Here is a 22,010-nt window from a genome sequence, read left to right as displayed (position 1 = left end):
GTAAAATAACAACGACAGCATACAGTGTATCTTTTTCTCCGGCACATTTCGTGAGCTAAACTTGAATAGAAGGGGGGGGGGGAGGGATGTATGAAAAATTCTGGAAAAAAATAGACATGGGACGTCTATTGATACAGTAAAGTTGCATATCCCTCTTCATTTTGACATAAAAATCATTTGTTTCTGTGTCATCCTGATTCAATACCAGTTGGACACAATCGGTCACATATTAAACCAGTTTTTGTTGATGTAGTAGGTCTTGTTTTATTGATTGATTTAAGAAATTAATTGGAAACGAATTGGAACTCATTGAAATATGAATAGGTTCAATGTTTGGCATAATCATCAAAAGCATATGCGATTGACTTGACACCAGCTGTCGTTGTTTGAGACAATTGACTTTACACCAATTGTCGTTGTTTGAGACAATTGACTTGACACCAATTGTCATTGATTGTTTGAGACAATTGACTTGACACCAGTGGTCATTGATTGTTTGAAACGATTGACTTGACACCAGTGGTCATTGATTGTTTGAGGCGATTGACTTGACACCAGTGGTCATTGATTGTTTGAGGCGATTGACTTGACACCAGTGGTCATTGATTGTTTGAGGCGATTGACTTGACACCAATTGTCATTGATTGTTTGACACGATTGACTTGACACCAATTGTCGTTGATTGTTTGACACGATTGACTTGACACCAATTGTCGTTGATTGTTTGACACGATTGACTTGACACCAATTGTCGTTGATTGTTTGACACGATTGACTTGACACCAATTGTCGTTGATTGTTTGACACGATTGACTTGACACCAATTGTCGCTGATTGTTTGAGACGATTGACTTGACACCAGTGGTCATTGATTGTTTGAGGCGATTGACTTGACACCAATTGTCATTGATTGTTTGAGACGATTGACTTGACACCAATTGTCATTGATTGTTTGAGACGATTGACTTGACACCAGTGGTCATTGATTGTTTGAGACGATTGACTTGACACCAATTGTTGTTGATTGTTTGAGACAATTGACTTGACACCAGTGGTCATTGATTGTTTGACTTGACTTTAAAAAGTCTCAGTGGAATCTGCATGAAATCAACACTCTTCAACTCAACCTCTGCTCCAAGTCAACATATGGTGTAATCATTAAGGCTATTACACCATGCTAAATTCAGGTCATTCCCCAAAACAAAGGGGTATGATAATTTAGTTTTATGTTCTTTAAAAAAATACACAAAATCATTGTCTTTTTATCCCAAAATTAATCAATAATTATGGTGAATCTAGACCTGTAAATTCTCAGTCAATTAACTGAAATCAGTGAATTCGTCAAATTCAAATATTTTAAAAAAGGAACGAAAGAAATGAGAAAGAAGGAATTCATGAATCGTAGTCGAATGACCGTAATGTAATTAGGAATGTTCCACAACTTGTGGACCGTTTATATTAATGGATATATTGCCATGGCTAAGCGATGGTTTTTAGAATTGCTGTGTCTGAACACATCCCAGTGTATTTTCACACAGCCTTCGTGAAATAATTTTTTCACTTTCCAAACCTGTCGTGATCCCAAGGGTAGCCAATTTTAACACAGCCCCTGAGCAATAAATTTCACTGTTTCGTCTAAGCCTAAATTGACCACATTGACCTGGTGAAGTGTAACACTTTTACTAAAAGTATGAAAAAGTAAAATGCGAACGCAGGAATTGCGTTATGTAGACACCTTCAAATTGAAAGTTATATGATTGCTACAAGCACATCTCGATTGCCTCACTTTGTAAACAAAGTGGTTGACCGTTTCTAGTTTCTTCACTGATTGGGTACCTAATTATAAGAAACAATGGTAAGGAGCCTAATTAATTCCTGCGCAAATTAGTTTTCTGCCATTGTTTCGATCAAGCGAGCTTACTGTTTATTATTCATTTCGATTATTTGGATTTTTCCGCTACGAATTACGAAGAGTTTCAGTCAATTTTTATAGAGCTCATTTACAGGTCGAGCTGAAGGAATATAAGGGGTGCTACTCATATATAATTACAAATGATGTCAATTATAGTTAGTTGCTTCCCCTACACCATAAAGGATAAGAAAACACTTTTTATTTTATTTTATTTATGTCGACACAAGATCACATGGGACACCAGATCACATGACACACAAAATCAACTGTGTGCTGAAAGTACACATTCATTTTTTGTACAATTTTTATTTGGCCGTGAAACTCATCCTCTAAATTTCGATTGATTAAAATGACATTAGTCTCTCCAAAATGCTCTCAAACCTTGGGCTTTTTCAATTCCAAGTTTGAGAGTTTGTTGTTTTGTTTTGTTTTTGTTTCTTGGGTTTTTTTTCTTTTTTTTTTTTTTGTCTTGATTTTGTTTTTGTTGAAAATATTATCAATAAATCGAAGAACGAATTTTCTGACCAATTTTTTTTTAATGTGAGGTTTTTATTTTATTTATTTATTTATTTTTTGGTTGTTGTTTTATGTTTTTGATTTTGTATCTCAGTTTACGAGAGAAATAATCTATCCTATTTTTCCTTATCCGGTCTGAATAACCGTCACTACCTACTCAATGTTCGGAAAACTCTGGTACTGATAGTAGTGTTGACCCTTAGGAAAGGGTAAGGTAGATTCCACATATTGTCCCACTCTACTCAGGTGTGAATGAATAACTGGCTATGGGCAATGATGGATATTGTGCTTTTACGAAAAGACGCATAACAGGCTCTTGAGTATTTATATACCGTAGTGCGATAGCCAGTAAAGGTGCTCAAATTGCCTGACAGGGATGATGATGATGATGTTGTTGATGCCGGTTTGTTTGTTTGTTTGTTTTTTTGGGTTTTTTTCGATGACTACAATGTTACTAGTGTGCATCTGTGTGAGTGTGTCTATGTCAATATTGTATTGTTATATATGTGTAACCAAATGACAAATTGCCACTTTTTTGGGACAATAAAGATATATTATTATTATTATTATTATTATTATTATTATTATTATTATTATTATTATTATTATTATTATTATTACTATCAATCAGTAACAGTAATTTGAGTAACACTTAACATGTCGGACGAGACGTGACACAATATTTTTTTTTTCGACAGAGACAATACTGTCAATGACGAGGTACTCACTTTACACTTGAGTACGGGTTGAGTTAGAGAATATGAATAAAGAGCCGTTTCCATGGACTCGACTATATACTACTCATCGTGGGACTCAAACCCAGGACTATCTTGATCCGAAGGCGAGTGACATACACAAGACCACATAGCCGCATAACATTCATTATGGGAAGTAGAATTTTGGCTCCTAGTACAAGTACTAGTAAGGCCTGATAAGGAAATACAGTAATAAATAAAATTCCCTTTATTCATCCCCATGGAGAAATTTTTCTTTGGGGTCCATTCCCAGGGAAGACTGGAATAACCCAGGCGTCAGCTGCAGTGTAGCGCCGCAAAGTGAGCTAGGGCGAGGTGACTTGCTCAAGGCCACACAGCGCGGCAGGTGATCGAACTTGGTACCTTTCAGGTACGAAGCAAAGACCGTACCACTGAGCCACGCTGGATTCGAGACTGTTCCCGGGAGAAGTGAAATAACGGGCGGAAATCCGATGCTCATGGGAGGTAACCATGACGTAACTATAGATAGTTCGAAGATGACGTCACTCAGGCATTTGTTATTGTTTTTGCCATCCGCGTTTGTGAGTTGTTCTCACTAAACTGTATTAACCAGACTATAAAAGTTCATGGTTACACAGAGAGTGTGTGTTGGTCCGTTATACTTCCTGATGGCAATGTTGTGAACTCCTTGGCCAAGCGCATTCTATCTATAGTACTCTCTTGTCGGCCATGGAGGTAACCCAAACATACCACCTTCTTCAATTATTATTTCCTGCCTTACCTCCCTCAACTGAGATACTGCTCATTGCGGAGTGTGGTTTTCATGTATTATGGTTTCAGTTATATATATATATATATATATATATATATATATATATATATATATACATATATATATATATATATATATATATATATATATATATATATATATATATATATATATATATATATATATATATATATATATATATATATAAATTATTGGTGTGGGTTGCTGCGCCACAACATTCCTTTACCGAAGTGGCCAAATTCATGGCACTGAACTTGGATCAACAGGGAAGTGGTAAGAGTGAGCAGAGATAGGGATGTCGGGTAAATGCCAGACCTGGATGGAGTATGTGAGTGACTGTGTATGTCTGTGTGAATCGTTATACGCACATATCATACGTCGTAACTATGTCACATTTAAATCCCCATTGGTCGAAATCATCTGGCGCAGTAAAACCTTTAATTTTTAATATTTTGAAAATATTTTTTTTACGTTTGCTGTGTGAAATTAATTCGAGTAAACAGCGTTCAAGGTAAAAAAACAAAACAAAAAAACAAGTTCACGGAAGGAATGGAATGATAACAAAGAATTAATAGTTCAGGAAACCGCACTCAGCTGTGGAACGTAGTTACTGTTGGGGCTTTATCCTCCAGTAAACAAGCCTTTTAGCTGATTTTGAGTTATGCTCTAATATATATATATATTTTTTTTTTTGCAAAACCTTTCCCGCTTTTTGTTCACGTTAAGCCTGCCGGAAAAATATAAAAGAGAAAATGTACATAAAGATTCGTGGTGAGGTTCGTCTTAGATTATTGGGGGGTGGGGGGGGGGGGGGGGGGGGGGGGGGGGTCACAAAAACAAAAGAAAAGCACCAGCTCAGATCAACAGATGCTTGAGGTGATTTCAATACCAAGGTAGCCAAATATAGATATTTCGAAGATGACGTCACTCGGGCCTTTGTTATTGTTTTTGCCATTCGCGTTTGTGAGTTGTTCTCATTAAACAGTATTAACCTGACTATAAACGTTCATGGTTACACAGAGTTTGCGTTTTGGTCCGTTATACTTCCGGATGGCAATGTTGTGAACTCCTTGGCCAAGCGCATTCTATCTATAGCTGAAGATGTGAAATTGCTGTAAATGTAGCAGTCATGGTATGTCACTGTTCAGTAAATACAATTTTCCACTTTTGTGAAATTATCACTTTTCATTCTTCATCTGTTATCACTTTGACTCGTGAAATTATACAGTTAATCATGGAAAAGGGAACACTCTAGGGAATATAAAAACTCATCAAACAAAACGTGTAAACCTGATCAAGAAGTTTTAACATCACTTAAAGAAGTTTCAGATTTAAAAACAAAAACTATTGCGTTTTGTTGACACCTGTGTATTCTTGTACATTTTTTTAAACACAGGGTCCAGATTATTTCTAGCCCTTGTTTACATGCCTAAAACAACATCTAGAAATATTTTATTAATTTAAGAAGAAATTTGTAATTGTAAACAAACTGTAGAAAGTTAATGAAGCTATCTAAACTCGATATTATTTTGCTTTTCTTTTTCAACTTTTGGATTTAAAAATTTATTTGGGACCATTTTTGTTGGCTGAGATCTTGGATTATAGATAAAAATTATCTGGCATATAAACAATCTTTTGACCTCTCAACCCCAGCAGGCAGGTATTGAATTGGGATTTGGAGGAATTTCGTGTGTTGTCGTTATCTTCATCTATGTATACATTTATACATTCTCCTGTATAAACGAGTAGGTATCAAATTGTATATGTTGTTGCAGTGATATTGTGACTGAAACTGAATTACACTATGATTTGGATTTTAGAACGTTGGTTGACTCCCCACCATCATTATTGTTGTCGCCTGACAGTGACACAGCAGACTACAACAATCAATATCAATACCAAGAGCTAGGGTCTATAGTAGATATCTATCTAGACGTCTATCTAGAAGAATAGATCTATAACTACAACGAACAACTATCAAGGAGCAAGATATAGACTCAACCTGTTTATGTTCTCATACTCATAAATAAAACGAATTCTTTATGCGCATCAAATGTCCAATCGTGTTTTAAATCACTGTGCAATTACTTTCGGCAACGAACTCCACTGATGACTTAGCAACATTTTCATTTTAAAATTTCAAAATGTGGTACTTTCGTTAAAAAGTCGTCCCTGGTGAGTGGAGTAATTTTACCGATTATGTTGGTCAGATGTTTTATGTTGATCAAGGTAAATAGCCGCCAATTTTTTAAAATTATGTTTTCGAATAAAAAGAAAGAAAAAAGATTCGACGAGTAACAAGGAAAATGATGGGATATGCGATGTGCACATATTTGCATGTCTGATAACCCAAATTGTTATGGGCCCATTGTTGTAATGGAAATACTCTCAAACTAACCCAAAATATTGTCAATTACAACAATGTTATATGAAGCCCAATCGAAAAGAAAGGCATAAGTGCGGCTATGTGGTCTAGTGGTATAACACTCGCGTTCAGATCGGAAGGTCTTGGGTTAAAGCCTCGCTCGGCGCATAGTTGAGTCCTTGGAAAAGGCTCTTTACTCACATTCTCTCACCATACTCAGGTGTAAAATGAGTACCTGACCGTTAACAGCGTTGTCTCTGTCTGAAAAAAAATGTTAATATCGCCTAACAGGCGTCATGTTAAATGTTGATCTTGGTCAGGGTCCCTTGTAAAGTGCTTTGAGCATGTTTAGTTGATATATTGCGCTATATACAGGCTCAATTTTTAAAAATGTTGTGAGGAATTAGCATAGAGGGGTAAAGGCATGGAATTTGAAGTAATTACATCATATAATATAAATGTAAATTATAAATTGAGTTTTTGTATAGGGCAATATCCACTACATGCTCCCCCCCCCCCCCCCCCTCCCCTGTATGCTAAAAAATGTTATCGTTACATGATAAATGATTTTCAGTTAAGACCACAATGCAGGGCTAGGTTGAAATACTACTAACATTACGGTTTTTTGCCTTTAAAAAATCCCAAATTTTGCAAGAAATTTGCAAAAAATTGCAATTCATTTTCCTAAAAACACATAACTAGTTCATGAAAGAGAAAGGTATTTGTTTGTTTATAAGGATTTCGGTGCTTGCAACAAATTTAAGGTCATATCAGGCCAGCAAAAAGGACGAAAATGAGATTGTAGAAAAGAACCTACTCTTGATTAATTATCTTTCACGTTCTACAGGAGCTATCAAATTAAAAGAAAAAAAAATCGCCTTTTTTTTATTATTAATGTTTTTGTTTTAAAAAAAAATATTATTGTTTTTTTTTCTTTGCAAAATCTCGAAAATTTGCAAAAAAAAAAAATGCAGATTTTGCAGCCGCATAGCAAATCGGTGATATTTCTCGATTTTTCTGGCGCAACGTGGTGGCCATCTAACGTGGCCATCTAACAGCATCTAACATGGTTGTCAATTTAATTTATTCTTCTTTGGCAACCTACATGACAATAGTAAAGTGGAAAAGAAGCTTCAGAACAATTTCTTTTGTCAAAACGGATTAAATGGAAGATTTTATTACATTTTATTTTTGTTATTTGTTTCTTCAAGCCTCAAACAGCAGTATTTTGCACTTTGGCAAGTTCCTGACCTCCCATTGTGGGCAACGAGGCACTTATTGCGTCTTCTATCCCCTTAAATCTGTTTTCCAACTAGTTTTCTGTCTTTGTCTTGGAATGAGATTACTTGGTTTTGTCCTGGTCCTGGCCAGATGCCCTAGCTGAGAGGGAAACAGTCAAATTTATAGTTAGTTTTGGAAGATGATATTTTTTTCCTTGTAAATCATCTCTCTGTTATGCACTGTATTATGTTTTCTTTATATTATATATGATTTAAAAAACCTTTGAGTGTATTCCTCTTAGTTGGGACCTGTGCTTGTGTCTGAATGAGACTTTTAGGTGATTTCAAACTGTACTTTGATAGTGTGCTCTTGGAATCTACACCTGTTTCTTATTTGAACCAATTCCCCTTTGTCTTACCTTTCCTTGGGTGCCTTAGTTGTAATTCTAGAACTTTTACTATCCTATTTTCTTCCTTTTTACTGGCGCTGATATGACCTGAATGTGTTGCAAGCGCCGTAAAACCCTTACTAACATACAAACTTTAGCAACATAAAACTTCAGGAAAAGGATTAAAATAACTTCGCTCAGCTGGGACCACTTTTCTAAGTGCTGGATAAACGGTTCCAAAGTTATGATTATTATACAACTACAATTCATATTTTACCATTTATTTTAAAAGTAGAAAACTGAACAGAACTGGGAATTCCCCCACTGGACAGTCCCCAGTTATATTTATATTTGATTTATAGGGACACTGCTTAAAAATGTCTTCCTTTTTTTTCCCTTTTATTTTGAATGACACAGATGGTGGTAGCTGAAGTTGTTTTTCAGTTTTGAGAGAGCTTGGCATTTTCAGCAATGGAGCAGGCAGCATCTGATAGTTCCAGTTTGTCACAACCGATAATCAAACATGGCCGATACCAAAACCCCTGGAAAACTTGGACTGCTCCAAAATACTCTGGCCTCATGAAATTCGTTCTTTTCACCAAAGATAAAAGTAACATTCCATCAACAAATGTAATTTACTTTTTATTTCTGAAGTAAATGTTTAAAGAGCAGTTGAGATAGTACGCTGCTATAGAAATAGTTTTTTTTTATGGCTTGCTGACTTTATCATCTGCATCCAGGGGCTATTTAGTTTTTTATTTGTCTTCTTCCTCTTTTTCTCCTCTTCCTTCTCCTCCTCCTCCTCCGCTTCCTGCTCATCTTTCTCTTTCTTTCTTCTTTTTTTTTCTTCTTCTTCTTCTTCTTCTTCTTCTTCTTCTTCTTCTTCTTCTTCTTCTTCTTCTTCTTCTTCTTCTTCTTCTTCTTCTTCTTCTTCTTCTTCTTCTTCTTCTTCTTCTTCTTCTTCTTCTTCTTCTCCTTCTTCTTCTTCTTCTTCTTCCTCATCTGCTGTTGGGTAATTTACCTTTTGTAGATATAGACATTGAACTTGAACTAAGAAAAAAAAAAACCCCAGACAATTTGGGACAAACAAGAGATGTTGACTTTAAGCAGAAGTTGACTTTGATAGTGTTGATTTTAATTGGATTCCTCTGTGCCATTGACCAGTTGTAACATGAAAAATGGATGGTTTCAGAACACAACAGAATAATAATAATATTGAAATATTGTGATTTTTTTCATGTTTTAAAAAAAAAAAAATTTTAGGAACTGGATAAAACTTTACCCGTGATGAAACCAGATCTGAAAAAGTTTGACACGTCCCCGACCAAAGGAGTCCGGCACATGTGGATCGGGCATGCATCGTCTCTAGTACAGCTCGACGGCATCACCCTTCTAACTGATCCCGTCTTCAGTGAGAGATGTTCTGTCTTTCAGTGGATCGGCCCCAAGAGGTTTCGGCCCCCTCCGTGTTCTGTGGAAGATCTTCCACGGGTGGATTGTGTAGTCATCAGTCATAACCACTACGATCACCTTGACTATAATACGGTGATAGCATTAAATAAACGGTATGTATAAGTCATTAAAAACAACTGGAGCATTTATATAGTGAAATATCCACTAAACGTTCTTAGAGCACTTTACAAGGAGTCCCTGGTCAATGGTAACCCATAACATGTAGGACGAGACATGACGCTTGTTAGGTGACAGTGCACTTTTTTTTTTTTTTTTTGACAGAGGCAATGCTGTTAATGGCCAGTTACTCATTCTGCACCTGAGTATGGTGAGAGAATGTGAGTAAAGAGCCTTTACCAAGGATCCAACTATGCGCCGATCGAGGCTCGGACCCAGGACTTTCCAATCTGAAAGTGAGTGTCATACCACTAGACCATACAGCCACATGGTCTTGAAGTGAAATTATTCAACATTTTGTGATGATGATAATAATGACTTGATATTCACATTTCAAACTTGGCAGCTCAAATTAGGAAGGAGTTCAAAATGTCAAATATAGGAGTTGAAAAATATTTTAAATTCTTCTTCTTCTTCTTTTTGTTGTTGTTGTTGTTGTTGTTTTGTTGTTGTTGTTGTTGTTGTTCTTCTTCTTCTTCTTCTTCTTCTTCTTCTTCTTCTTCTTCTTCTTCTTCTTCTTCTTCTTCTTCTTCTTCTTCTTCTTCTTCTTCTTCTTCTTCTTCTTCTTCTTCTTCTTCTTCTTCTAATCATTATTATTATTATTATTATTATTATTATTATTATTATTATTATTATTAATATTATTATTATTATTATTATTATTATTATTATTATTATTATTATTAACATTATTACTACCACTTTCAGATTTGGTGACAAGTTGAGGTGGTACGTCCCCCAAGGCCTGAAATCATGGATGAATTCCAGTGGTTGTGACAATGTTGTGGAGATGTCTTGGTGGCAGGAACACGTCCATTGCCCCAACACCAATGTACGATTTGTGTGCACGCCTGCCCAGCATTGGTGCAAGAGAGGCCCCGGGGATGACAACAAGGTAATGGTTTGTGGGCCAAGGGGGTTCGGGTGGCTCAGGGGGCTCATATAGCTCAGTTGGTAGAGCCCTTGCTTCGCATGCAAAGGGACTGTGATTGATCAAACTTTTCTGACCCCTCTGTTCACCCAGCAGTGATTGGGTAGCTGGGTCTTTTAGATCTGGTGGAAAGTACTTTGCGATAGACTAGTGTCCTATCCAAAGGACAGTAAGCAATTGCTATTGTCCGGTTCATGCTATAGAAATCTGGATATCTAAACTCTGCTCTATGGACCTAATGGCTTCAAAGGACTGCACTTCTTTTTGTGGGCTTAGAGCTGTCGAGGGGGGTTGGGCATGAGTTACAAATAGTTTACATTGTTATGGTTCTCCCTCACAAATGAATAAATGAATAAATATGAATATCTATAGCTCATTTCCATGGATTCTCCATGTGCTTTACAATGTTTCATTTATTCCCCTGGCATACAGTACCAGTCACCTGTTATCCACCCTTTTTGTTCATTACAAACACTGTTACAAAATACTTCACTTCCCATAGCCAGGTCTTGCTCATTAACTCCTGAGTCGAGCGGGGTTGTGTTTGTAAAGGGCCTTGTCTAAGGACCAGAATTTCTGATGGTCGTTGTCACTTATCCAGTCTCTTGACTGACCATGCTTAACATTGCTTGACTTTTGTGACAAGACACAAGACAAGACCCGTTACTACTGAGGCACTGAGCCACACTGATATTACAGATAAATTATCAATATACAAGTATCTAATGATAGAAGGAGCAGCTTGGCTCAGCGGTACAGTCTTTGCTTCGTATCCAAAAGATACTGAGTTCGATCACCTGCCCCTGCACTGTGTGGCCTTGAGCAAGTCACCTCACCCTAGCTCAGTTTGCGGCGCTTCACTACTGCGGTTATTCTTCCAGTCTTCCCTTGGAATAGACCCTAAAGACAAATTTCCCCTATTGGATGAATAAAGGGAATTTTATATATTTTTATTTTTATTTAAGACAGATTTATAAGACAATAAAGAATTAAACAGTAGCGCTACACTTTCTCCAGCCAGGCGGAGTTGTCATTCCAGTAAGGTTGCGGGTTCGAGCCCCCATCGCTGTTAAATTTTTATTCTCTATTGTCTTCTGGCACTTTCCTATTCACTTCATTTCTTGTTACTATCAACATAAGTGCCAGCTCCACTCACTTTTCTGAATTAATATTCAACCCCAATATCGGAATTTACTCAATGTCTCAATCGTTTCTTGTTATATGTTTGTGTTGAGAAGATGGCTATTAAGCTTAAATGCTGCCTAACAAGTTTCACGTCATTTGTGTGAGTTGCACCCATGACCTCAATAAGTTGGAGATGGCAGTTTAAGGTAGACACAGAGTTTCATAGCTTTTTTTTTTTTTTTTTTTTTGGAGTGGTGGATAGCTCTGACAGTAGCGCTAGGCTCTCCCCAGTCAGGTGGAGTTGTAGTACCAGTAAGGTCTCGGGTTTCAGTCCCTTTTGCCTCAAAATTTTTATTCTCTATTGTTATCCAGCACTTTTCTACTCACTTCATTTTTTGTTATTATCAACATAAGTGCCTGCTTCACTCACTTGGTCAAGCTGGTGTGCTGGGTGGGGTTCCTGACCTCCCATAGTGGGCAGGGAGGTACTTACTGTGTCTTCTATACCCCTATATCTGTTTTCCAACTTGCTTTCTGTCTTTATCTTGGAATGAGATTGCTTGGTTTTGTCCTGGCCCTTGCTGGATACCCTGGCTGAGAAGGAAACAGTCAAATGTATAGTTAGTTTTGGGAAATGATATTGTTTTCCTTGTAAATCATCTCTCTGTTATGCACTGTATTATATTTTGTTCATATGTTATATATGATTTGTAAACATTTGAGTGTGTTCCTTAGTGGGGACCTGTGCTTAACGTTAGGATGAGACATTAAGGTAATCTCAAACTAAGTACTTTTTTTTATAGTGTGCTCTTTGAATCTATATCTGTTCCCTATTTGAACCAATTCCCCTTTGTCTTCCCTTTTCTTGGGTGATTTAATTGTAATTCTAGAACTTTTTACTTTCCTATTTTCTTCCTTTTTACTGGTGCTGATATGGCCTTAATGTGTTGCAAGCGCCGTAAAACCCTTCAAAACAAACAAAACAAACAAGCTGGTGTGTGTTAGGCCCCAGGATTTCATCTCTATCATCCCTAATGCTCTGGCGCGGCTATGTGGTCTAGTGGTTTGACACTCGCTTTTGGGTCGGATGGTCCTGGGTTCGAACGTCGCGCTCAGCGCATAGTTGAGTCTTTGGAAAAGGCTCTTTACCCACATTCTCTCACCGTACTCAGGTATTAAAATGAGAACCTGGCCGTTAACAGCGTTGTCTTTGTCCGAAAAATTGTAATATCGCCTAACAGGCGTCATGTCCCGTACTACATGTTAAATGTTGCTGTTGACCAGTGAACCCCTGTAAAGCGCTTTGAGCACATTTAGTGGATATTGCGCTATATAAAGCTCAATTAAAAAAAAAAAATTTTTTGTTCCCGCACACAGGTCCTTTGGTCAAGCTGGAGTGTGTTAGGCCCCAGGAACAGTTTCTTCTTCGCTGGAGACACAGGATATTGTTCTGCCTTCAAAGAGATTGGCAACAAATACGGGCCTTTCACTCTGTCCACAATTCCTATTGGAGCTTACCATCCAAGGTTGGTACGAATCAAAATGTCTGTGCCTTGTTATGTGTTGCTGTGCGGTCCAGTTGTATGACATTAGCTTTCGTATCTGAAAGTTCTGGGTTGGAGCCTTGCTCGGCGTATAGTTGAGTCCTTGGAAAATGCTCTTTACTCACATTCTCTCACCGTACTCGGGTATAAAATGTGTACCTGGCCCTTAACAATGTCGGAAAAAGTTGTAATATCGCCTAATAGGCTTCATGCCTCGTTCTACATGTTAAGCGTTGCTGTTGGTCAGGGACCTTTTTGTAAAGCGCTTTGAGCACGTTTAGTGGATCATGCGCTCTATAAAAGCTCGAGTTTTAGAAGTCCTTCAGAGTCATAAGGTCCATGGAGCTGGAGTTTATCTTGGTTTCTATGAAGTGGAATGGACAATAGCAATTTCTTGCGACCCCTTGAACAGGATGTTAGTTTATCGCAAAGTTATTTCTGCCATATCTAATAGACCCAGCTACCCAATCACTGCTAGGTAGACGGGGGGGGGGTCAGAAAAAAAAAATCTCAAATTCACTCAGGATCGATCTTGGTTTCTTTGTGTGTGAAGAAAGTGCTCTACCAACTGAGTATTAACATTCAGGAAATATTTAAAGTGACACACCTTTCTGATATTCATTTTACACCGGTGCCTACTCCATAGTCCAGAGCAGTGCTTGTCAACGTTTTTGAAATCAAACATAGTTTCAACTTTTATTTTATAAACAAAACTGAAAATAACAGCTTTTAAAAAATAAATGAATAAATAAATAAATACCAAACACAGAAAGTTTCTGGCTCAAAACCCTTTTTCATCCATCAACAACAACAACAACAAAAAAAACCCACTGAAAACATAAGTAGTACATTACTAAAATACCATATAATATATTTATGTTTTCATTTGTTTTTTTGTTTTTGTTTGTTTTTTTTTTTGTTTTTTTTTTTTTGGTTGGCTGAAGAAGGGTTTTTGGCCCGAAACGTTCTATTTTTTGGTATTTTATTCTTTTTTTTTTTTTAAGCTGTTCTATTCATTTTTGTTTATCTCTTTGATCTAGAGGGCTCTGTTTTCAAAAATGCTAATCTCTCAATCTGTACATAAATTTCAGAGACTTTTTGAAATATCAACATGTAGACCCGAGCCAAGCTGTCGACGTCCACACTGACATCAAATCAGAGCAGTCTGTTGGAATACACTGGGGCACATTCAAGTTGACCTACGAGGTAAAAAAAAATCAAAAACAAGAAGAAAAAAAACCAGAGCATTTATATAGATAGAATGCGCTTGGCCAAGGAGTTCACAACATTGCCATCCGGAAGTATAACGGACCAACACACAAACTCTGTGTAACCATGAACTTTTATAATCTGGTTAATACAGTTTAGTGAGAACAACTCACGAACGCGGATGGCAAAAATAATAACAAAGGCCCGAGTGACGTCATCTGCATACTATCTATAGTGCAACATCCACTAAACATGCTCAAAGTGCTTTACAGGGGGTACCAAGCCAACAGCAACGCTTAATATGTAGGACGAGGCATGATGCCAGTTGGGCGATATTACAATTCCAATCCGATGGCGAGTGTCATACTACAAGGTCATAGAAAATCATTTCTTGTAGTCAGTAGGTTGTGTGGTCATGTGGTATGATCGGAAGGTCCTGGGTTTGAGTTCTGCTCTGGGCGGCGCATAGTTGAGTCCTTGGAAAAGGCTCTTTACTCACATTCTCTCGCTGAACTCAGCTGTAAAATGAGTACTTGACTGTTAACTGCATTGTCTCTGTCGGAAAAAACTGTAATATCTCCTAATAGGTGTCACATCTCTTTCTACATGTTACATGTTGCTGTTGGTCAGGGACCCTTTGTAAAGGGTGTTGAGCACTTTTAGTGGATATTGCGCTATATAAAAGCTGAAGTTTGTTTTTTATGGTATTTTGTTCTTTTTGGAAACTGCAATATTCATTTTTGTTCATTAGTTCTTTTTTACAGTCCACGACTGCTAGCAGCTTTGAATCCCTTTGGCATTGCTAGGCTTGTCAGCCAGAATGATTTCTCCTATTTTAATACGCTTTGAGGTCCATAATATGTTCATCATCCAGAAAACTTGAAGTATTCCAAAACAAATGTTTGCAGCGAATCTTCAAGATATTCTGGCCAAACACAATCTCAAATGAGGACCTGAGGGCGAGAGCTGAAGTGGAGTCTCTGGAGAGTCTCATTAAAAGGAGAAGATGGCAATGGTTGGGGTATGTCTGTCTCAGACCTGATGAAACACTGATAAGGAAAGCTCTGCGATGGACACTCAAATGAAAGAGGAAATGAGGCTACCCCAAGGAGACTTGGAGATGTACCCAGGAGAGGGACCTAAAGTAGAGAGGTCTGTCACCAAGAATAGCTGCTGACAGGACCAGGTGAAGATCCTTTGCATCGCCTCAAGTGCCAGCAGGCCCAGAGAGGATTGAGTGAGTGAATGTTGACCAAAATATGCTAAATGTAAAAAGTGAAGAATTTGTAACCAAGAGGGGAAATAATGATAAAAATGGAATAATTGGAGGTTATTGAATATTTTCTCCACGTAGATGAGAATCTGAGAAGCCAGACAGATGATTGTCCTAGGAATTGCAGGTTTTTTCTACCCTCTAAAGTTTCCATAAATTCAGTGAATGTTTAATTTTGAGTTTTGGATGGTTGCACATGTTGAAAATGTGATTTTTTGGAAAAAACTATGAGAAAATATCAATTTTGGGAAAATATGATACATCTTTTCAAATGGTTGAAGCTGGTCGGCAAGACTGCCTTGCATACTAATACTAATAATGATAATAATATATTGTATTGGTTGAGCTCTCTTCCATATAATGAGAAAGTGCTCAGAGCGCTTTACAAGGGCATCAAAAATTCAATTTGGAAAATAACAAAGTCGTAAGATGCTTTTTAAACACATCTTCTGATGAAGAATGCCTTATTTCTTTTGGAAGTTTGTTCCAGGAGCGTTAGGATGTTTCGTGAAAATGAGCGTCCTCCACATGACATGTAAGAGTTCTTTCCTTGGGTGACAAGCAATTTTCCATCGGATGACGAGCGAAGAGATCGGGTTGGTGTATATAACTCCCAATTTATCATAAATATAAGTTGGTTGATATGTGTTGAGGCATTTAACACTCAATATCAGAACATGTCCTTGTGTTATTTCATTTCTGAAGATAGTGTTGACATTTTGCCTTCCAGATGGCGATATTCACTTGGTGTCTCTTGTCTTTAAATATTTCTTTGTGGACCTCAAGTTTGGATTTCTGCATTGCCTTTCAGCCTGTATCTTTTCTCTCTTTTTTGCTTGAATTTTATCTGAGAGCCACGATGTGCTTGGGCGATCGTTGACAATGCATTTCCGGTGGTGGGCAAAGACTATTTGCAAAGTAGTGCATAATTTATGTGCCGATGTAGTTTAACATGGCTTTACAGATGTTACAATGTCTCTTTTAAATTTATGGAGATCAATTTGACTTTTAGGTCTTGATAAAATTGTTTGTTTTGGTCTTTTATTTGATTGTACATGTCCTTATATAATGAAAGGTAAGCAAAACATGATCACATAATGCAATGTCCATGACATTTATATCTTTAGGTCGACTGTCTTCCTCTATTAATATAAGTAAATCAAAACAACTTCCAGCTTTATGAATTGGTTTGTCAACATACATATACTGTCATACTTGTTCGTTTAAAAAAAATTTCCAATGTCTTTTGATTTATCAACAGTTTTATCTAGAGCCAAGGGATTTAATCAAGACTGAACTTGAAAAAAGAGGATTATCTCCCTTTTCCTTTGTTACTGTCAACCATGGAGAAGTACGAAGTTTTGGAGGGGAAGACGATGAACTCAGTCCTGGCCAGTAATCGTAATCGTTTGAACACTTGTCACAGTGTTTTGTTGACGTAGAAAAGGGGATTGTTTTCTTATTTATCATGAAAATAATGATATTATTCCATTAGCTTAGTAAATATGTAATCGCTGAACAATTCTTTGAACGCGTTGAATTACCATTTTATTCAAAGATTGCAGAATATTTTCACACATTTTATTGGTGTGAAATTAGGTGTAAAAGACAGCTGATTGGCAATTATAAATAATCTTTTTTGTGTGCATGAATAAAGTATAACTTTTTTTTTTTGGATCAAATTGTCATCCAAGCAGGTGGAGAAAAATACAAATAATGGTGAATAGAAGTACTAATACCATACCATTTGGTTACAAAATATATAATAGATCTTACAGTGGGGTTGGAATATATGTATTCTTTCATTTCTTTGTGACACCCAAAAATGTCCCATTACAATGACCCATGCATATTTCAGTATTCTAATCAGATTTTTTGACAAGTGAAATTCAAACAAAGAACAAATGATTAAGAGAGTATTGAACACATTCAATCCTAGAGATTTGTGTTACTTTTCGAAATTGGAAAAAATGTATTAAAAAATGAGCATGTACATAGACAGTTTTATACAGCTATTATTGACAATGCAAAAACTAAAAACATCAGCTTTGTCTCAGAAAAAGGTGATAAATAGGCATGGGGTAAAAATAACCTGGGTAAATGACGGATATAGTCGGTGTTAGGGTTGAGTGAGTTAATGCAAAATGAATGTGTAGCAATCCCAATCCAGGTTGCATTTTATAGTCATCACAACACATGGCCATTTTGGATCTCTGATCGACGTCTACTTCTTTGCAGGTCTGATACTGTAATCTAAAATGTCATAGGCTCATTCTGGTCTGGTAATAGAAATACTCTCAAACCAATGTAAAATACCAAACATCATCCATTTCAACAATGGTAAATCTGGCCCTTAATTGCATTAGGTTGTCAGACCTGCTGTTATGGGCACATTGGTCGTGACTGAAGCACACATTAGGTTGTGCAGTGTTAGATAATTGAAAAGTTATCCACTATGCAACAAATATGTTCAATGTGTAAAAATTATCTTGTAGTCCACCATGTGGATTGAACCAGTCAACTGCTGTACTGTGGAAAACATGTATTTAAACATTTGGCCAGTAAACTCGTCCCTCAAATATCCATTGTTTTAAATGACCCTGATCTTGGCAAAAACTCTCAAACCTGGGACTTATACTTCTAGAAGATTCTGCGAAGTCCCAGGATTGAGTGTTTTTGATAAAATGAGGGTTATTTAAATCGATGGATATTTGAAGGGCGAATTTTTCTGGCCAAATTTTTAGATAAGAGTTTTTCTACAGTAACGCATTTAACTGGTTAAAAACAGCCAAACTTTGGTGAGAAAATTTCTTGCAATGCAATACAAAGACCCTATTTATAGTATATCTGATCACATGACCTATTTGATGTTATAGTAAATCTGATCACATGACCTTCTTACTTGATGTTATATATAGTAAATCTGATCACATGACCTTCTTACTTGATGTTTTGACCAAGATCTCATTATAAATGTATTATACATTATTTTCTTGTTTTTCATCCCTTTGTAAAAAAAACGAATTATTGATCAGATCTCAATATGATGAAATGCCAATTGATATAAGAACCACGTATACAGTCACGTCTCTCCAATCCGAACACCTCCATGATAATAATAATAACAATAATAATAATAATAACAATGATACTACTACTACTACTACTACTACTACTACTACTACTACTACTACTACTACTACTACTACTACTACTACTACTATTACTACCACTACTACTATTACTACTACTACTATTACTAACACTACTACTACTAACACTACTACTACTAATACTACTACTACTAATACTACTACTACTAATACTACTACTACTAATACGACTACTAACACTACTACTACTAATACTACCACTACTACTACTACTACTACTACTACTACTACTACTACTACTACTAATACTACTACTACTACTACTACTACTACTACTACTACTAATACTACTACTACTACTACTACTACTACTACTAATGCTGCTACTAAAAATAATAATAATAATAATTGTTGTGGACTTATAGATCGACTTACGCTAGGAAAGAGTTGCTCCCCTTTGTTATTAGCTAATAGATTAATTAGCTATGATTCGCTAAGTCCATTGTTTAGAATAGTATTTGTGCTTACAAATATTGGAGTGGCATGCCCTAGAGAGGATGCACTCTTTGTTCCTTACTTTCCATATTTGAGTTATTTATACTGTTTTTCATAGCTACCATGTCGTTGTGATATATTTGTATATACTCTAACTTATACTCAGTAATAAAATTGTTCTTTGATATCACTTAGCGCTTCATTTTTTTTGATAAATGAAATTCAAACAAAACAATGAACAAATAATAAAGAGGATTTAATGCAAGCTGAGTTGAGTGATTCCACAATATTAATCTGGAGTCCCGTCAAAAACACAACATTGGCGATGAGGATGGGATAATACGACTCAGATCCCAACATTTGATGCGTCACAAGATATACCCACGGCGAGAGATGGATCAAAATGCACAAGAATTGTCTCGTCACAAAGAAGTCTCTTCGCATGTTGAAAAGCTGTTTGTTCTTTAGCTGTCCATTTCCATTTAACTTCTTTCTTGGTTAACTGATAGAGGGGCTCTAAGACAGTTGAAAGATTTGGTAAACATTTTGAATAAAATTGTACTTGTCCTAAGAACGATTTTAGGCTCGATACATTAGTGGGTGGCGGCATTTTAGTGATTGCATCAACCTTTGTGCCTTTTGCAATGCTGTCTTTTGATAGTAGATGACCCAAGTACTCACACTGTGTTTCTGCAAAAGAACATTTTTGGAGATTGCAGCGAAGTCCCTTATCATGAAGTCGCTGTAATAATCTTCGCAGATTGTGTAAAGGGTCGGTGGCATCCTTGCCACTCACAAGGATATCGTTGATATAGACTGCGACACCTGGAAGATCCTGAGTCAGTTGATCCATTATTTGTTGATAATATCCGGGAGCTGAACTGATTCCAAAAGGTAGTCTCGTTTGATGAAGAACACCTTTACGTGTGCTGAGTGCGAGGCGTTCTTGCGATTTTAGTGACAACAGGATTTGTGTTTAAGCCTCGGCTAGGTAGATTTTGGAAAATCCGTAGCCTCCTCCAAATTTGCACATGAGATCCTCGGGTAATGGTAGCGGATATCTGTAAGTTTCCAATTGCGGATTAACTAACAGATTTGTCTCCGCATACTCGAATTTTTGGTCTCTCACCACTGGTTGTCTTCTTTTTTATTGGCACAATCGGTGTTCCAAATTCGTTGAAAGATGTAGTTGTCCAAATACCCTTTGCAATACCGGCATCCAAGCTCTTGTTGATGTTGTCCTGAATCTCATAGGGGACAGAATGAGGCTTGTGAAACACAGACGTCACATCGGCTTTGAATTTAATGTCAATTTCAAAATCTTTCAATTTACCGAGTTCTGGTTTGAAGACATCAAGAAATTCTTCACACACTTGTTTACATGCCTTTTGAAGATGTAACATGTCTGTTGCGGGCTTACTACGAACAGAATTTACTTTTTTCATTTGGAACAGTTGATCTATCGAAAGATTGAGCATTTGTATTGCATAACGTCCTAATAAGTGTAACGGCATAGTGGTGATAACACAGTTTATTTCTCGACGCATATCGTTCACAGACACAGGCAAGAAAACTGTTCCCATGACGGGAAGTTCCTGGTTGGATGCACATTGATACTTAATGTTGGCGTAAGAGAGTTGTGGCTTGTCAATCCTCTCCCATTTCCTAGTTGAAATGAAATTGTCACATGTCCCTGTATCTATTTTGAAAACAATTTCATGGTTGGATACAGTCGTAGCTAACATAAGCAGTGCCACTGAAACGAAATTGACCCGTGACATGCGACGAATCGTGTTGATGTTAGGCAAACTCGACATTCTCTTTTTACGTCTACAGGCTTTCTCGATTTGTCCAGTTTTCTGGCAGAAGCAACAAACGGCTGTTTTGAATTTGCAGTTTTGTCTGTTGTGGCGCCCATCGCATCGCGAGCAGGTTTGATTTTTATTGTCAAACTCCATTGTCGGCTCTGTCTGTCTTTCATTTGAACGTTTGATACGCTGTTTGTTTTGACTGCCTTGCTGAATTATCGGAATTTGTTTTCTTTGAGGCTTGATTTTATGGACCTCAGGTTGAACAGATAATGCAGTCTCGTTAGCCACTCTTGAGCCATCTTCTATCTCCGTGGCAACCTCGATGGCTTTGTTAAACGAAAGCTCATCCTTCTTGTGCTTGAATAGCGCTTCAAGAACAGCTGTGTTGTTAACTGCGCACATGAAACAGGTACGCACGGCTTCATCCAAGGGGTTTTCAAAGGATGGGAAATCGCATGTGACAGTGCTCTGGTGAATTCTAGCTGCCAATCCCTGAATAGTTTCGCCTGGTTTCCTCTGGAGGCCCGTCCAAAATTTATAACGTTCTCTGACAACAAATAGTCAGGGGTGGTACGCTCCATCATATATTTTTCGATTTCTGCATGACTGAGTGCAGTTATCGCGTCCAACTGCTTGGTTGTATGAAGACGACGTACTGTTTTGTTTACTTTCGTGACGTAACAGTTGACCTCAGTGCCCATGAGCTGTGGTGGGAAGGCTTCTTACCACGTGATGGGCGGCTGTCCACGAAGAGGGCGTCTTACCACGTGCTGACGACACTGCAGGCAGAAAAGGCACTTGCTCCGGTTTTTCTCGGCTAGCAGGTTTCCGTCTGTGGTGTGTTGACTTTTCGACTGACGTAACAAAACGCTCCGATAGGCAGATGCGCAGGATAAAGGTGAAAAATCCTCATCGCCAATGTTGTTGCAGCATTTTTCTTTACGGTCGCAATTTCATACTTGTCACCAT

General features: G+C 37.3%; 1 protein-coding gene across 2 annotated transcripts; it reads left to right on the top strand.

Moving 5' to 3' along the window:
• Positions 1-4,980: 4,980 nt before the first annotated feature.
• LOC144975494 (N-acyl-phosphatidylethanolamine-hydrolyzing phospholipase D-like) lies at positions 4,981-19,420 on the top strand. 2 transcript variants are annotated; one of them, XM_078919643.1, is made up of 7 exons: positions 4,981-5,069; positions 8,329-8,541; positions 9,175-9,476; positions 10,249-10,435; positions 12,974-13,122; positions 14,232-14,346; positions 16,884-19,420. In XM_078919643.1, exons 2-7 carry the CDS (start codon positions 8,383-8,385, stop codon positions 17,019-17,021), a joined length of 1,050 nt encoding a protein of 349 aa, XP_078775769.1. In that variant the 5' UTR covers positions 4,981-5,069; positions 8,329-8,382; the 3' UTR covers positions 17,022-19,420. The 2 variants fall into 2 exon arrangements, with proteins under 2 accessions (XP_078775769.1, XP_078775768.1); XM_078919642.1 differs by lacking the exon at positions 4,981-5,069 and adding an exon at positions 5,559-5,682.
• The last annotated feature ends 2,590 nt before the right edge of the window (positions 19,421-22,010 follow it).

The sequence above is a fragment of the Berghia stephanieae genome, chromosome 6 (assembly GCF_034508935.2).
Source record: "Berghia stephanieae isolate SIO BIC M18660-M18661 chromosome 6, UCSD_Bste_1.3, whole genome shotgun sequence".
NCBI lineage: Eukaryota > Metazoa > Mollusca > Gastropoda > Nudibranchia > Aeolidiidae > Berghia > Berghia stephanieae.
This window is presented reverse-complemented; position numbering and strand designations above follow the sequence as displayed.